The sequence below is a fragment of the Photinus pyralis genome, unplaced genomic scaffold, assembly GCF_008802855.1.
Source record: "Photinus pyralis isolate 1611_PpyrPB1 unplaced genomic scaffold, Ppyr1.3 Ppyr1.4_LG5, whole genome shotgun sequence".
NCBI classification, from domain to species: Eukaryota; Metazoa; Arthropoda; class Insecta; order Coleoptera; family Lampyridae; genus Photinus; species Photinus pyralis.
Genome location: NW_022170596.1, coordinates 39,247,552 through 39,263,845, shown reverse-complemented (window position 1 = coordinate 39,263,845; position 16,294 = coordinate 39,247,552). Strand labels below are relative to the sequence as shown.

General features: G+C 34.7%; 1 protein-coding gene across 1 annotated transcript; it reads left to right on the top strand.

Moving 5' to 3' along the window:
• Positions 1-205: 205 nt before the first annotated feature.
• On the top strand, positions 206-3,401 carry LOC116171739. The gene is made up of 3 exons (XM_031488720.1): positions 206-378; positions 1,212-1,363; positions 2,190-3,401. Exons 1-3 carry the CDS (start codon positions 309-311, stop codon positions 2,400-2,402), a joined length of 435 nt encoding a protein of 144 aa, XP_031344580.1. The 5' UTR covers positions 206-308; the 3' UTR covers positions 2,403-3,401.
• The last annotated feature ends 12,893 nt before the right edge of the window (positions 3,402-16,294 follow it).

Genomic DNA, 16,294 nt, shown 5'->3' with positions numbered 1-16,294 from the left:
TTGCTGCACAGAAAAAATAAAGCATTCGTTTACTATTACAAAGTGAGTACTGTACAATTTTTACTGTATTTTTCCTACGTGTGATTTGTTATAAGCATTAGCGTCAGTGTAATAATATCCAACTTTTTGTTAAGGATGTTGAATTTCCATTGTTCGCCCTTCGCAGTTCGTGCAGTAGGTACTGTTAGTAGTTTCTGGCGTTCTTATGCTTACCAGCCATTAGTTACTGCGATTTGCGAACGTTTCTAAAGTGTGGCCATAAGTAACAGATATTTTTAGTGTTTTTGAAAGTTAGTGCGGTATCGGAAATGGCAGATGAAGATGTGGTGGCGTATTTGCATACGTGGGGTTTGCCCCAGTATGTCGACGTATTCAAACGTATAAGTACGAGTATTTCATTATCATAAAACGTTGACTAAGAAAGGTTGTTGGGTTTATTTCCATGTTACCTGTTACCATTGAATAAAATGTACCTATGCAATGCTGTTACCTAATGTTTATAAAACATCTTTATCACGTAGATTTTTTACGCGTCTTCCTCTGCAATCCCAGGGAGTAGGGATGGGCGATAACTGTTTTCACCTATCGATAAGTATCGGGTACTTACCTATCGATATATTTTACTTATCGATATGCCGATAATTATCGAAATATCGATGGTTATCGATATATCGATAACTATCGAAATATCGATAACTATCGATATGTCGATAGTTATCGATAGTTATCGATATATCGATAGTTATCGATATATCGATAGTTATCGATATGTCGATAGTTATCGATATAACGATAACTATCGAAATATCGATAACTATCGATATGTCGATAGTTATCGATATTTCGATAGTTATCGATATTTCGATAGTTATCGATATATCGATAGTTATCGATATATGATTACTATCGATAGGTATCGATATATCGATAGTTATCGATATATCGATTTTTTTAGCTCTACCTATTGTTATTCGATATATCGATAACTATCGATACCTATCGATATATCGAAAAAAATTCCCATGCCTACCAGGGAGAAACTGAAAGGTAGAAAACGACAACATCTCGTCGAAATATAGGTGGTACTTAGGTAATTAATGTAAAGATGTTTTATTTACTACTGGCGACATAGGAATTACACCCCAAACATAACAAATTGATATTTTGCATCTAGAACAGAAAACATTGGATTTAATCATATTATATTTCAGAACAAAACGTAAAAAAGGACACTTTACCGTTCCTAACACCAGAAATGGTAAAAGAACTAATACCTTCAATAGGCGACAGAGCCCAATTTCAGGGGCATTTGGATCACTGGAAGATGATAATTAACGAAATTCCACAATCGTCTCCATTACCAGTAAGTACAATCCGAGGTGCAATCCGTAGTGTGTGTAAATTTCTTAGGGTAAATTTAAATCGATTATAAACAGAGATGCATTGCCGGTGGATTTAAATTGGCTCTAACAATTTACAAAGAAATTAAAATATGTACATAATAGCATTGAATAAATTATTCAATGATAATAGTGAACGTTGGGCTGTTGGAAATTTATTAGTGAAGTGGAAGGGGTTCGAATCTATGTAAATTACCTTATTCGTAGTTATCCATTTGGTTCCATTTGATTTCAAAATTTATTTATTTTGAATCTGATCGATCCTGAATCAGTCCGAAGGCGTTTCTTAAAACCTACTATAAAGTCTTATAAAAGCGGAAAAATTTCGTCCACGAATGTCTGATAGCATATACAAAATTGAAAAATTTCGTCCCAACGGAACGCGTCGTTTATATCACGAAATTTGTGTATTTGCCTAATTTCCCTCAGTATTTCCGTTGATCCTGTCGATACCGTTTTTCCAATGAAAATAAGATATTTTTAAAAATGAAGTCAAAAATGTTTAGAGAGGCACATCCTGTTTGGCTGAGGAAAATTTTCTTGATTTCTGTGTATTTTTACTGACTGGAGACTGGACGATAAAACGCCTGCATTATTCGCCGTAATCTCCTCGTTTATTAAAGAAGACATCACTGGTGGCTAGGTTCGTTTATTTGATGATTCACATCAACAATAATCATCAACCAAAAAACGGGAATAATTCACAGAAATTTTGATATCGCTAGGAAGTAGGAACCTACCGGCATATCATGTTGATAAATTTATAATCGATGTTTCTATTACTATAAGGTTATACCCGGTGCTGCCGAGATTGCGAGTACCTCATGGGCAACTGAGGATTATTTATTAGAAGATATTAGTGGCAATAATATACCTCTATCTGGGGAACCATTAAACCCTACCGAGCCAGAAGGGGCTAGGGATCTTGGAGCGCTACAAGAACAAAGAGGAGTAAGTATACATTTTTATGTAGGTATTTATTCTATATCGTTATCACTTTAAGTACGTTATACAGGGTGTTTTAACAAAAAAAGGTCCTATAGATATTTTATCCACGTGTAGTAGGTACTCATGAAAAGATGCCAAAAAGTCTTAATAAACATAGGTCCGCAAGCTAATTATTTCAGACATAGAGTTGATTTTGTGCCTTAATTTAAATATTTCTGTTTCCCTACATTTGACTTAAGTACTTAGAGCATCTGCTTTAAACTTCTGCAGTACCTTTCCTACAACTTTTCTAAATGTTCTTGTTTTTTACAAAATACGTTATACACCATATGGAAACGTTAACAACTTTGAAATAAAAAAAAAAACTTAATAACTCCGTAAAAACAATTTTTGGTCGATTTTGCACGAACTTTATACTTTCCCATCTTGGTTAAGGTTGGATGAACGAAACCGATTTTGTTTTCTGGTACTTCTATTAGTTACTTAACACTCTTATTTTTTAGCATCTTTTCTCTTATTATACGATATAAATGGTAAAAAAGCATCATTTTTAACAATTTATATCTTATAATTAGAGAAAAAATTTAAAAAAATAAGTGTCAAGTCACTAACAATACCTATCATTAGTCTGAAAAAATATCAGCTTAATCCGTCCAACTAGGTATAACCCTTTTTGAAAATAGCAAGTTCGTGCAAAATCGACCAAAACTTCGGCATTTTTAAAATATTTTTTAAGAGTTATTATCAACGTTTTCATTTGGCACATTCCCGAGTATTTACATTTACAAATTATGTATGTTTGTAAATGCAAATAGACACGAGAACTATTTTCTTCCACTAGGTGACAATCACACTTACTCCACCCGAAACTCTCAAGTGTTGACCGTCCCAGTCCATTTTACAGCCAAATATGAAAGAAGTCCATTATACAATTGTGTAAAGGCATTTAATGGACTTCCTTCAGATATTAGAAAAATTAAAAATAAAAATAAATTTAAAGCTGCACTTAAAAACTACCTAATGGACCAATGTTTTTACAAGGCAACTGACATGTACATGTGATAGAATATGTGATATAATATTATTTATATTTTGTTCTTTTGTAATTTTTATGTATATGTGTGTTTTTTATACCAAACTTTCATTGTGACCATATCTATGTCAATAACGTTGATCAGAGACAATAAATTATTATTATTATTATTATTATTATTAATTATTTCGTCAAAAAAGAACATTTAGAAAAGGTACTACAGAGCCTTAATTATTTTACGCATTAACAAACATCGTTTGGTTGTTTTAATAATGTAATTTGTTGAAGAGATACGAGTTGATTTTGTATTGTTTTCAACAAATTACATTATTAAAACAAACGGTTTCTTTATGCGTAAAATAATTTATAGATCCTCTTTCAATTTGTACACAGACAATTCAACTGTAGGAAAACAAAAATATTTAAATGTAGACACAAAGGTCTCTATTTATGAAACACTAGTTTGCGGACCTGTGTTTATTAAGATTTTTTGGCTTCTTTTTCATGAGCACATTACGTGGATAAAATATCGGATATCGGATTTTTTGAAACACACTGTATACTCGCCTGTATAATGCTATCGAGGCATAAACATGGGAGCAAATCGATTAATATACTGTTATATATACGTAAGTATCTATAAAAGCGAGGCCCGATATATCGAACAGGCCACCCGAGGCCCGCCATAAAGACCACTTGTAAAATTATAAATTTTGGTTTTTTGGAGTGTCCTAATGATACTTAACAACATCCGCCCTTGAGGGGTAATGTTTTTAGAAAATTCAGATATACAAATGTGCAATGTACATACGAGGCCCTGTGGTATATCCATTGAACATGCGAGGCCCGCTGTATATAATTGGCACTCTCAGCGTACATGCGAGTCCCGACCACGTTGCCAAGTCTAAAATATTAATCAGGTCAGTTATATTACGTATTAAAATTACTGAACTTGCGTTTTTAAGGTCGTTATCATCTGACATGCAATTATTTAGTTTTTCTTTTCCTGACCTGCATATTCTGTATTCTTTTTATACGGTACTAAGATGATTACGTAAATAAATAATTCGAATGGTTTTCTACTTCCTTCTGTGCCGTTTTGATTTTCAAAACGAGACATTGCAGTTTAACATTTAAGGATTTTTTAAATTCATAGTAAATTACCCTAAACTAGTGTTTTCATTTCCAATAAAGCAAAGTGCCTATTGTATGAAATTAGTGCTCGCATAAAAAAAAGGAGAGGGTAACAAGTTCTACCCATGTTCAAAAGTCAATCACAGTTTTTGGCGAGTCTCTTAGTTTTTGAGAAATTTTGAATTGATATGTTAAACTATTTATAATTTGTTTTAAATTTGCATTTTTTCAATAAGTAATCACCATACCGAAAAATGTTTTATTTGTAAGGTTTACGCAAAATAAATGGTTCACCAAAGCAATTTTGTTCCCCTTCCAGTGTAATGGTCCTAACAGGTGGTGTAGGGGATAAAACAGTGTTATGCTGGCAATGCATTTATTGGTCAACATACGCAACTTAATAGGTTGCACACAATTCTTTAGTGAAATTTGTAAAAAAATGTTTTTTGAACGTGGTGGCTTTGGGTACCATATTTTGGTAAAGCAATTGATGCGGCCTGTTTGGCCTAAAATTAATCAATAAATAGCCCAATCATTTTTGTTAAAGTTTGCGCAAAATAAATGGTTTGCCAAAGCACTTGTTTTCCTCCCAGTCCAGAGTACCGGTAGAGTAGGCGATAAGGCAATGTCATGCAGGAAATGCATTTTATTGGCCAACATACGCAACTTAATAAGTTGCACACAATTCTTTAGTGAAATTTGTAAAAAAATGTTTTTTGAACGTGGTGGCTTTGGGTACCATATTTTGGTAAAGCAATTGATGCGGCCTGTTTGGCCTAAAATTAATCAATAAATAGCCCAATCATTTTTGTTAAAGTTTGCGCAAAATAAATGGTTTGCCAAAGCACTTGTTTTCCTCCCAGTCCAGAGTACCGGTAGAGTAGGTGATAAGGCAATGTCATGCAGGAAATGCATTTTATTGGCCAACATACGCAACTTAATAGGTTGCACACAATTCTTTAGTGAAATTTGTAAAAAAATGTTTTTTGAACGTGGTGGCTTTGGGTACCATATTTTGGTAAAGCAATTGATGCGGCCTGTTTGGCCTAAAATTAATCAATAAATAGCCCAATCATTTTTGTTAAAGTTTGCGCAAAATAAATGGTTTGCCAAAGCACTTGTTTTCCTCCCAATCCAGAGTACCGGTAGAGTAGGCAATGTCATGCAGGAAATGCATTTTATTGGCCAACATACGCAACTTAATAGGTTGCACACAATTCTTTAGTGAAATTTGTAAAAAAATGTTTTTTGAACGTGGTGGCTTTGGGTACCATATTTTGGTAAAGCAATTGATGCGGCCTGTTTGGCCTAAAATTAATCAATAAATAGCCCAATCGTTTTTGTTAAAGTTTGCGCAAAATAAATGGTTTGCCAAAGCACTTTTGTTTTCCACCCAGTCCAGAGTACCGGTAGAGTAGGCGATAAGGCAATGTCATGCAGGAAATGCATTTTATTGGCCAACATACGCAACTTAATAGGTTGCACACAATTCTTTAGTGAAATTTGTAAAAAAATGTTTTTTGAACGTGGTGGCTTTGGATACCATATTTTGGTAAAGCAATTGATGCGGCCTGTTTGGCCTAAAATTAATCAATAAATAGCCCAATCATTTTTGTTAAAGTTTGCGCAAATAAATGCTTTGCCAAAGCACTTTTGTTTTCCTCCCAGTCCAGAGTACCGGTAGAGTAGGTGATAAGGCAATGTCATGCAGGAAATGCATTTTATTGGCCAACATACGCAACTTAATAGGTTGCACACAATTCTTTATTGAAATTTGTAAAAAAATGTTTTTTGAACGTGGTGGCTTTGGGTACCATATTTTGGTAAAGCAATTGATGCGGCCTGTTTGGCCTAAAATTAATCAATAAATAGCCCAATCGTTTTTGTTAAAGTTTGCGCAAAATAAATGGTTTGCCAAAGCTTTTGCTTTCCTCCCAGTCCAGAGTACCGGTAGAGTAGGTGATAAGGCAATGACATGCAGGAAATGCATTTGCATTTTATTGGCCAACATACGCAACTTAATAAGTTGCACACAATTCTTTAAAAATGTTTTTTGAACGTGGTGCCTTTGGGTACCATATTTTGGTAAAGCAATTGATGCGGCCTGTTTGGTCTAAAATTAATCAATAAATAGCCCAATCGTTTTTGTTAAAGTTTGCGCAAAATAAATGGTTTGCCAAAGCTTTTGCTTTCCTCCCAGTCCAGAGTACCGGTAGAGTAGGTGATAAGGCAATGACATGCAGGAAATGCATTTTATTGGCCAACATACGCAACTTAATAGGTTGCACACAATTGTTTAGTGAAATTTGTAAAAAAATGTTTTTTGAACGTGGTGCCTTTGGGTACCATATTTTGGTAAAGCAATTGATGCCGCCTGTTTGGCCTAAAATTAATCAAAAAATAGCCCAATCGTTTTTGTTAAAGTTTGCGCAAAATAAATGGTTTGCCAAAGCTTTTGCTTTCCTCCCAGTCCAGAGTACCGGTAGAGTAGGCGATAAGGCAATGACATGCAGGAAATGCATTTTATTGGCCAACATACGCAACTTAATAGGTTGCACACAATTCTTTAGTGAAATTTGTAAAAAAATGTTTTTTGAACGTGGTGGCTTTGGGTACCATATTTTGGTAAAGCAATTGATGCGGCCTGTTTGGTCTAAAATTAATCAATAAATAGCCCAATCGTTTTTGTTAAAGTTTGCGCAAAATAAATGGTTTGCCAAAGCTTTTGTTTTCCTCCCAGTCCAGAGTACCGGTAGAGTAGGTGATAAGGCAATGTCATGCAGGAAATGCATTTTATTGGCCAACATACGCAACTTAATAGGTTGCACACAATTCTTTAATGAAATTTGCAAAAAAATGTTTTTTGAACATGGTGGTTTTGGGTACCATATTTTAAAGCAATTGATGCGTCCTGTTTAGCCTAAAATTATGTAATCAATGGACCAAATAATAAGGTTTACACGTAATAAATAGTACAACAATGTACTTTTGTTCTCCTCCCAGTGCAATGGTACAGGTGGGATAATAAAAACAACGTCATGCAGGCAATGTTTTTATTGGTCAACATACGCAACTAATTTGGTTGAACACAATTTTATAATGAAGTTTATTAAACATGGTGACCTTTGGAACCCAACTCGTAGTCTGGTAAGGCAATGGATGCGACCTTTTTAGCATAAAATCGCCCCCATCATGTTTTGTTAAGATTTGCGAGTGGGTTCGAACGGATAGACAAAAAACGCAATAAGAAGCACATTTTTTTTTAATTCTTAAAAAATGCGCTAAAATGGATTGTGCAAATACAAAAGTTGCAAATGCTCAAATTTTATTTTTTATTCATCTGCATAGTTTCTTGAGGTTTAAGGAATATTTACTTACACAGAAAACCGTGCATTCATATTTTCTTTGCAACAAGACTTAAAAAATGAATCTTTTTTTAATCGGAATTTTGAGATGTTTTCGGGTTATAACTTTGTGCACTGATAGTCTACGTAGCTTAACAACAATAGCTACCTTTCTTATACTTTTAAGGACATGTGTACTATTTTTTTGTTTATAAGAAAGTTATCGTGCACACGGACAGAGAAACAGCAACACAAAATTATAAACAGGCTTGACGGTCGTTGAAAAATTAAGCCATATGTTGATGACAATAAAATAGGCAGTGAAGATTCTTACTTTTTTATTTTTTTTATTTTTCTTTTGTCCTTTATTTTTAAGTGGGCGGCTAATAGGGTAGCTAATCTTAGAAGCACCACATATAGTCTTTCTTCAGACCTCTTTCTTTCATGTGAGAATATGCCTAAAATATCGTCAAAGTGTAATACGTATTTGTTTGTATTTACCAATTTGTGTTTCATGCCATTTCATTGTTATAATTGTGATTCGTAATTATTTAAAAACACAATGGCAGTTCCATGCATCCACTTCAATTTTTATCGTTCAGTACGCGAATGAATTTGAAGAGTGTTTTATAAATTGTCAAATATGAATGTTAATCAACGCAGGCTCCACAAAATCTTTATTGATTCTGATATAGCGTTTATATTGTTTCCAAATAAATTAGAAACCGCTGTTTTACTGTATCAAACATTTTTCAAAATTCAGTTCACAAATTTAGGGCCAATATTCTTCAAATACATTCAAATGCCCAAACCCCATTAATAAAAAATTCAACTTGTTTAAAATTCGTAACTTATTGAAAGGATTAATTATTAGAATCAAAAATTGCTTCATACTGCGGTTTTTCATTCTTATAATAGAATAGCGCTGTTGCCACGTATACGGGCCTCGGAACCAGCAAGAATTTTGTAAATGTAATGTATGTACGGAGGCCTCGCACTGTTATACAGAATCTTATACAGAACTACTGCAGCGACCCCTACTTCTTATTTCAATTAACTAAAATCCGTATAAGTGGTGATATAAATGGCACATGCGAGTCCCCTGACAAAATCCGTATAGGGGTGTAGGGGGGCAAAGGGATGGAAAATAAGCTGATATACACGCACTTACACTGCGAGGCCCGGAAACGGGCCTCGCATGTGAAAACCGGGCCTCGTTTGGTATAATACACATCTATTTCGGGCCTCGGATGTACAAGTTACGTATCTATTGTTGTAAATATTAGATTTATGTTTCACATTTAATTTCTCCACAAAAAGCATTTCTTATTTGTTTTTATTTCTTCCGTTTTCAAGATATCACCACCACACACTCTGGTTATAAATCGTCTTTATTGAACATGTTTTCTGGCGAAATCTAGCTCAAGGCTATTCTATTTAACCAGAAAGCATGGAAATAAGTACACAAATTAAATATGCACAACACAAGATAATCAAATGATAATAGAATTAAAAACAAAAAACAAAAAAAAACATTATACATATCTGCAAGAACTATCCCAAATTATGATTATGATTGAGGAGATATGCCTTTAAATGTTTTTTAAAATTATTTCTGCGATATTCCGTGATGTATGAGGGAAGAGAGTTATAAAGTTTCACAGAATTATAACTAAAGCTTCTTTGAAACATAGCTGTTCGATGATGGGGTACCGTGAGTTTATTATTAAAACGTACGTTAACACGATGTCGACGTGATGCAGGTATCAGTCTTTCAGCAAGTACGTTGGCAGCTAAATTCGTGGTAAGAAGGGAATTGGTGAGATTGATAATATGAAATTTCCACCTATTTTCCATATTCAACCATGAAAACTCATTCATGTAGTTTGACACATGGTCATAACGATTTAGGTTGTAAATAAAGCGACAGCACCAATTTTGAATTTTTTGTATACGGTGTAAATCAATAGGTACGATCTAAACATGGGCCATAAACGGAGCAACCATAATTAAAATAAGACAAAACAAGGGTTACAGATACCATTTTTTTTTATTAAATGATAGTATGTCGCGATTATAATATAAAAGTTTTAAAGATGAGTAAGCATTTTTTATTAAATGAGACACATGTAACTTAAATCGAAAGGAAGAATCAAGTATAATACCTAGGTTCTTGGCGGAATGTTGCAAAGTTAGTGGGGTATTATTACAAATTATATTAAAGTTTAAATTAGAGGATGCAAGAAGTTTTTGTTTACCGAACAATATTAATTTAGATTTATCTGCATTTAGCAATAAATTGTGTTTAGATGAAAGCCGACATAGATGAGCAAGATCACTATTAATGCTCTCACAGGCCAATATTCGTTCAGCATACCTAAAAGATTTGTAAAGTTGAGTATCATCCGCGTAAGCCTGCAATTTACAGAAGTTACACGCGCGCACAATGTCCGCGGTGTACATAGTAAATAGAAGCGGACCTATAATTGGCCCTTGAGCTCGCCCTTGAGGCACTCCAGACAAGATAGAGTACCTACCAGATAATGAATTGTTAGATTTCACCGTGAGATGTCTGTCTGTTAGGAAAGAATGGATCAAATTGACAGAGTATTCTTCTAATCCATAATATCTAAGTTTAGCGCAGATTAACTTATGATTAATGGTATCAAAGGCCTTTGAATAATCCAACAAAACAAGTGCAGTAATTTGATCTCTATCTGTAGCAGTTAATATATCATCGGTTAACACCGTTAGGGCATTTACCGAGCTAATACCTTTCCGAAATCCATATTGGTTCGGTGGCAGAACATTATTAGTGTCAAAGAAACACTGTAACTGCTTCTGAAGGATTCTCTCAAAGACCTTTGATATACTCGGTATAATATACTAATGATACGCAGGTCCGATAAACAATTAGGCTTTGAAACTTTAGATAGAGGAATTCCTATCGCTTTTTTCCAAGCTCCAGGAAAATATTTAGTTTCAATGCAGCAGTTGATGATATGTGTTATGTATTTATCTACGTATGGGCTGCAGTATTTTGGCATTATTGCACTTATATTACCTTCACCAGTTGCATTTGACTTTAGACCCACCAATGTTGAATGTACCTCATCAATCGTAGTAAGTTGAAATTCAAAAGAACTGGTGGAATATTGATACTTATTAGTATTATAAAACTGGATCATTTCCGCGCAAGTATCATTAACATTAGCTTGACTTTTGTTACGCACGTAGTCACAAAGAAATCTTTTTAAATAAATATCTAAGTACCTAGCATGACCAAACGCACGGACAGACAAATCTGCTACATTTTTTTAAATTGCTAGCTGGCTTCAAGTGCATATGATCAATTTAGCCACTGACGCGCAAACACACAAACACCAAACCAAGTTACTTAGGAGCTTTACTTCTTTGATTTTACTCGATTCAGACGACACTGACTTGTAATTACAATTATAGTAGCGCATGGTGGACAAAATTCCATTTAACAGGTATTGGGAAACTCCTTCGCAAACGTAAAACACGCTTCCGATTAACTCGACTTATAAAACTCACTGTTCTCCGTGCAGGGACGTAACTAGGTACCCGCAGCTACAGCGACTGCGGGGGGGCCCCAGAGTGCTGGGGCCCCCAACTAATCTCCTTATTTGAGTATTCTCAACTTCTTTGAGAAAATTGTGATTAGTTTGGTTGATGAATTTGCTGCTACTGTATATTTTAAATTTTTATAATGTATAATATCGTCTTAACCTTTTTTTTGTTTATTTTAAGGCAAAACTTGTAAAAATTAATAAAAATTCTTCTTAGGCACTGCCTTTTTGTTTAGGGACTTGGGGAGAGGGCCAATAAAAATTTTTGCGGGGGGGCCTCAAAATTATAGTTACGTCGCTGTCTCCGTGTAACGTAACACATAGTTGAGATGAACTCGACTAGACTTTCTTCTACAAAACTTTATAACTTCGATATAGTGCAGCGGAGAGAGCCGCGAAATCGTTCAAAAAATTTTTTCGGAGTAGAAAGAATTGGGACCCACACCATTTTGTTCAGAAATGTTTGAACCTTCAGAATCTCGCTTTACGACATTTTCCCGTGGTCCTGACAAAAGTTATAGGCCGCTAAAGTTGAACTTTACTCATTTTCGCGCGCGCGACTAGACCACCGAAAGTATTTATTTTCTCAGCAACTAAGCGATATACATCAATAATTCCTTTTGTAAAATGAAAGTACATTTATAGCAGAATCTAAAGCATTCAATTTACCTACCTTGTTATGCACAGTTTTTAGAAAAATGACCGTCAACTTCCAAAATTCGTGTAGCAGATGAAAAGTGCACACTTTGAACTCTCATAACTTTTTATTTCACGATATCGATTTCCAATATTTATAGCTCATTCGATGCTCCAAAGCATTGTGATTATTTTATTTTCTATAACATTACCGTGAATTTTTCATAATAAAAAAGTTACGGTCATTTAAGTAAAAACCTACCGACCTCGCCGAGTCGGTAATCGCGAGTGAGACGGAGAGGGAAGGATAGTCAGCAGCGTTCGCTAAACAAGGAGCGATGCGTAAGAGATTTTACTTTACTAAGAAATTTCTCTCCGAATACCAAAACTAGCTATTTAGGCCGTTTAGTTTACAAATGCATTCTGCCGAGTTGCATTGTAAAATCTCAAACAATTCATTAACTCCATGTATCTCAGTTCTTTGGTGAAATATATAGGTACAAATAGGTACCTTTCCCTGTAAATTTTGGGGGTTACTCCACATTAGGTATTTCTTGTGCTGTGCTGTATATTGCAAGATCAGCAGTAACAACGGTATGATTTTGTCCCAAAGATTCAGGCTTGTTTTTTGATTTCACTAGACGATGGTTAGGATGGTATTGTAACTCGTTGGTGGAGAATTCAAAAACGGCATACATATATTGAATGGTAGATACCGGAACTTACTTAGGATTATCAGCATGTACTTAGGTTGTTAAAGTCAGTTATCTGGTCGTTATCTAGTGATAGGTAAACGAGGAATTTGGATTTCTTCTGTCGATGTATCTCGCTTTTGAAAAAAGACTGTGCGTTGAATTTTTTTCGTCTGTTTCCACAGAATATGGCCTACTTATTCTTATTCTGTGACTGTTTCCTCATTAATTGATGTCGAAGTTGCTCGCTGTGATAAAATTATCATTTTTTATTTGACAAATTTTTGTGAAATGTAGGTAGACACCCTTAGCAGAACATGTAATATTGACGTTTACTGTACTTGTTATGCCACTGTCGGAGAACATTTTCTGACCCGAAAGACCAATTTGCAAATGAGTGTAACTTTTGTTTGAAAAATGACCTTAAAAAAACTGTTCAATAATTTTTCCGTAGTATGTACCTAGACAACAAACTTCGTGGAATTTTGTCAATTTTCGTTGTCCGGCCAAGAATTGCAGTGGAATTATTTTTTTCGAATTTTCAAAAACTAATTTCAGATTCAAAAACCACCAGATACCAAATTTCGTCGAAATCAACATTTTTTCGCACCCCTATTGAGGGGTGTGTCCTTTTGCGGTAGGAAATTTGAAAAATTATTTGCAAAACCGGAAAGGGCATACAGCAAAACCTATTCAAAGACTTACCACCAGTCTCTGTAACTGTTGCTGAGAAAAAAAGAAACTTTACCACTTTTTTGAGGGTGGCTCCTAAACGAATACATGGATTATTTTTTTTTTTTGGTGTTTGGATCCATCGTTCCTCGAAATGGGGGTTGAAATATATTGTGTGATCAAAACTCTCTAAACCTTCCCCATATAGTTTTTATTCGTTGAAGTTTTTAAAAATAAAAGCGACTATAGCTTCGGCGTACTGCCATCATCAGGCGATGTGATATTTAACAGGAAAACGGTAAGTTACAAACGTTGAAGACGAATAAGACGAACATGTTGTTTTTTAATTATTAACTGGCCGAAGCCAAGTGAAAAAACCTGAAGGGTGGTTAAACCGGAAAGGTTGTTCTAAGTTTCAAAACGAATTATTATCAAGCCTTGTTAAGAAGACAACCAACCGGAGGGTTGAATTATTACATTAAAAGTTGAAAGTTGAATTTAACACATTTCAAAAGAACCGGGGGGAAAAATAAACTCATAAAAGTTTTGAAACTATTGAGATGACTACATATTTAAATTATTTAAGTTAAGTTTAAATTCGAGATCATGCAGACGGCATGTCTAGAAATGATTGACCACCAGGTTTACCTATCACTATAGATAACGACCAGATAACTGACTTTAACAGCCTAAGTACCTGCTGATAATCCTCCTAAGTAAGTTCCGGTATCTACCATTCAATAATATACCTATGGCCGTTTTTGAATTCTCCACCAGCGAGCTACAATACCATCCTAACCATCTCTGTGAAATCAAAAAAACAAGCCTGAATCTTTGGGACAAAATCATACCGTTGTTACTGCTGATCTTGCAATATACAGCACAGCACAAGAGATACCTGATGTGGAGTAACCCCCAAAATTTACAGGGAAAGGTATATTTCACCAAAGAACTGGAGATACATGGAGTTAATGAATTGTTTGAGATTTTACAATGCAACTCGGCGGAATGCATTTTTGTAAACTAAACGGCCTAAATAGCTAGTTTTGGTATTCGGAAGAGAAATTTCTTAGTAAGTAAAATCTCCTACTTATCGCTCCTTGTTTAGCGAACGCTGCTGACTATCCTTCCCTCTCCGTCTCACTCGCGATTACCCGACTCGGCGAGGTCGGTAGGTTTTTACTTAAATGACTGTAACTTTTTTATTATGAAAAATTCACGGTAATGTTATAGGAAATAAAATAATCACAATGCTTTGAGCATCGAATGAGCTATTAATATTGGAAATCGATATCGTGAAATAAAAAGTTATGAGAGTTCAAAGTGCGCACTTTTCATCTGCTACACGAATTTTGGAAGTTAACGGTCATTTTTCTAAAAACTGTGCATAACAAGGTAGGTAAATTGAATGCTTTAGATTCTGCTATAAATGTACTTTCATTTTACAAAAGGAATTATTGATGTATATCGCTTAGTTGCTGAGAAAATAAATACTTTCGGTGGTCTAGTCGCGCGCGCGAAAATGAGTAAATTTCAACTTTAGCGGCCTATAACTTTTGTCAGGACCACGGGAAAATGTCGTAAAGCGAGATTCTGAAGGTTCAAACATTTCTGAACAAAATGGTGTGGGTCCCAATTCTTTCTACTCCGAAAAAAAAAACTACCTCAAATAAGCGAGTTAGCGCCGGCTCTCCGCTGCACTAATAGATTCGATACTGAAAAACTGAATGTATTGTTCAAATAAGATCAAATGCTGCAATACGCCAAACACCAAAACAAACGGCTACGTTTCAACGTCCACCACGAAATAAACCATTAGCGTCTTCCTCTTCTATTTAAAACAATTTCCCTTTCTCGTTTCCATTCCTACTGTCTTAACAAAATATTGCCCCCTCGAAAGAATTAACATCTGCTTACCTCGGTGATAATACATGCTTATCTTAAAACTAATTAGCTTACACATTAGTTTGAACTCTTGTCACAAAAGACCGGGGATAAATTTTTACAAATCCTACACAATTATTTTCAGGTGTTTAAATCTATTTAAACACAACTAACAACTAATAATTCTGATACAAAATAAAATTGACCTCGAACTCATATAGGATCGAATGCTGTGTTAAATCTCAAATTACAGCCAACTTTTAACGTTCAAAATAATTGAAATAAAACATATAGGGTGTCCCATCGTTATTGCAGGTGCCGAAGCCAAGTAAAACGTCGTCATGGCGTAGTTCACACAATAATGCACTATATTTAATACGTTTGAGACACTCCTTCCCTTGCGAGTTCCTTTAATGCGATTTCAGTTTTCTATATGTTAATAATGTTAGTACTAAATTCTCTAGGAAGCGGCGATAATCGTTGTAAATGACTCCGGTGTAAATTATTCCGGAAAATATAAAGGGAGAGAAATATCATGTCAGCGATATATAAAGATGTGAATTGCATTAAGAAAACAACCCTGAAGTAAGCCATTAAGAATTTTTTTTAAAGATAAAAAGCAATAAGATTTACACAACCTGTTACTAAAGTTTTCTTGTGAATTTTCTGTATGCTAATTATGCGAAATGTGCGGGGTGCAAATTATCCGGGTTGCGAAATAAAGGTCTCGACGCGAGAACTCCGCACACGCTGTCACAATATAGGCAAATAAGCATTAACCATGCCTATACCAACTACGGTACGAATTAATGCTTCTCCTTGTATAGAAACTCCTATTGTAACTCTACAGTGCCATTCTCTGAAGCTTATATAATGGCATGTATGCACTTCGCAAGATCCTTATTTGCGATCATGACATCAAACACAAAAAATAAATTAAATAATATATTTCGTATGA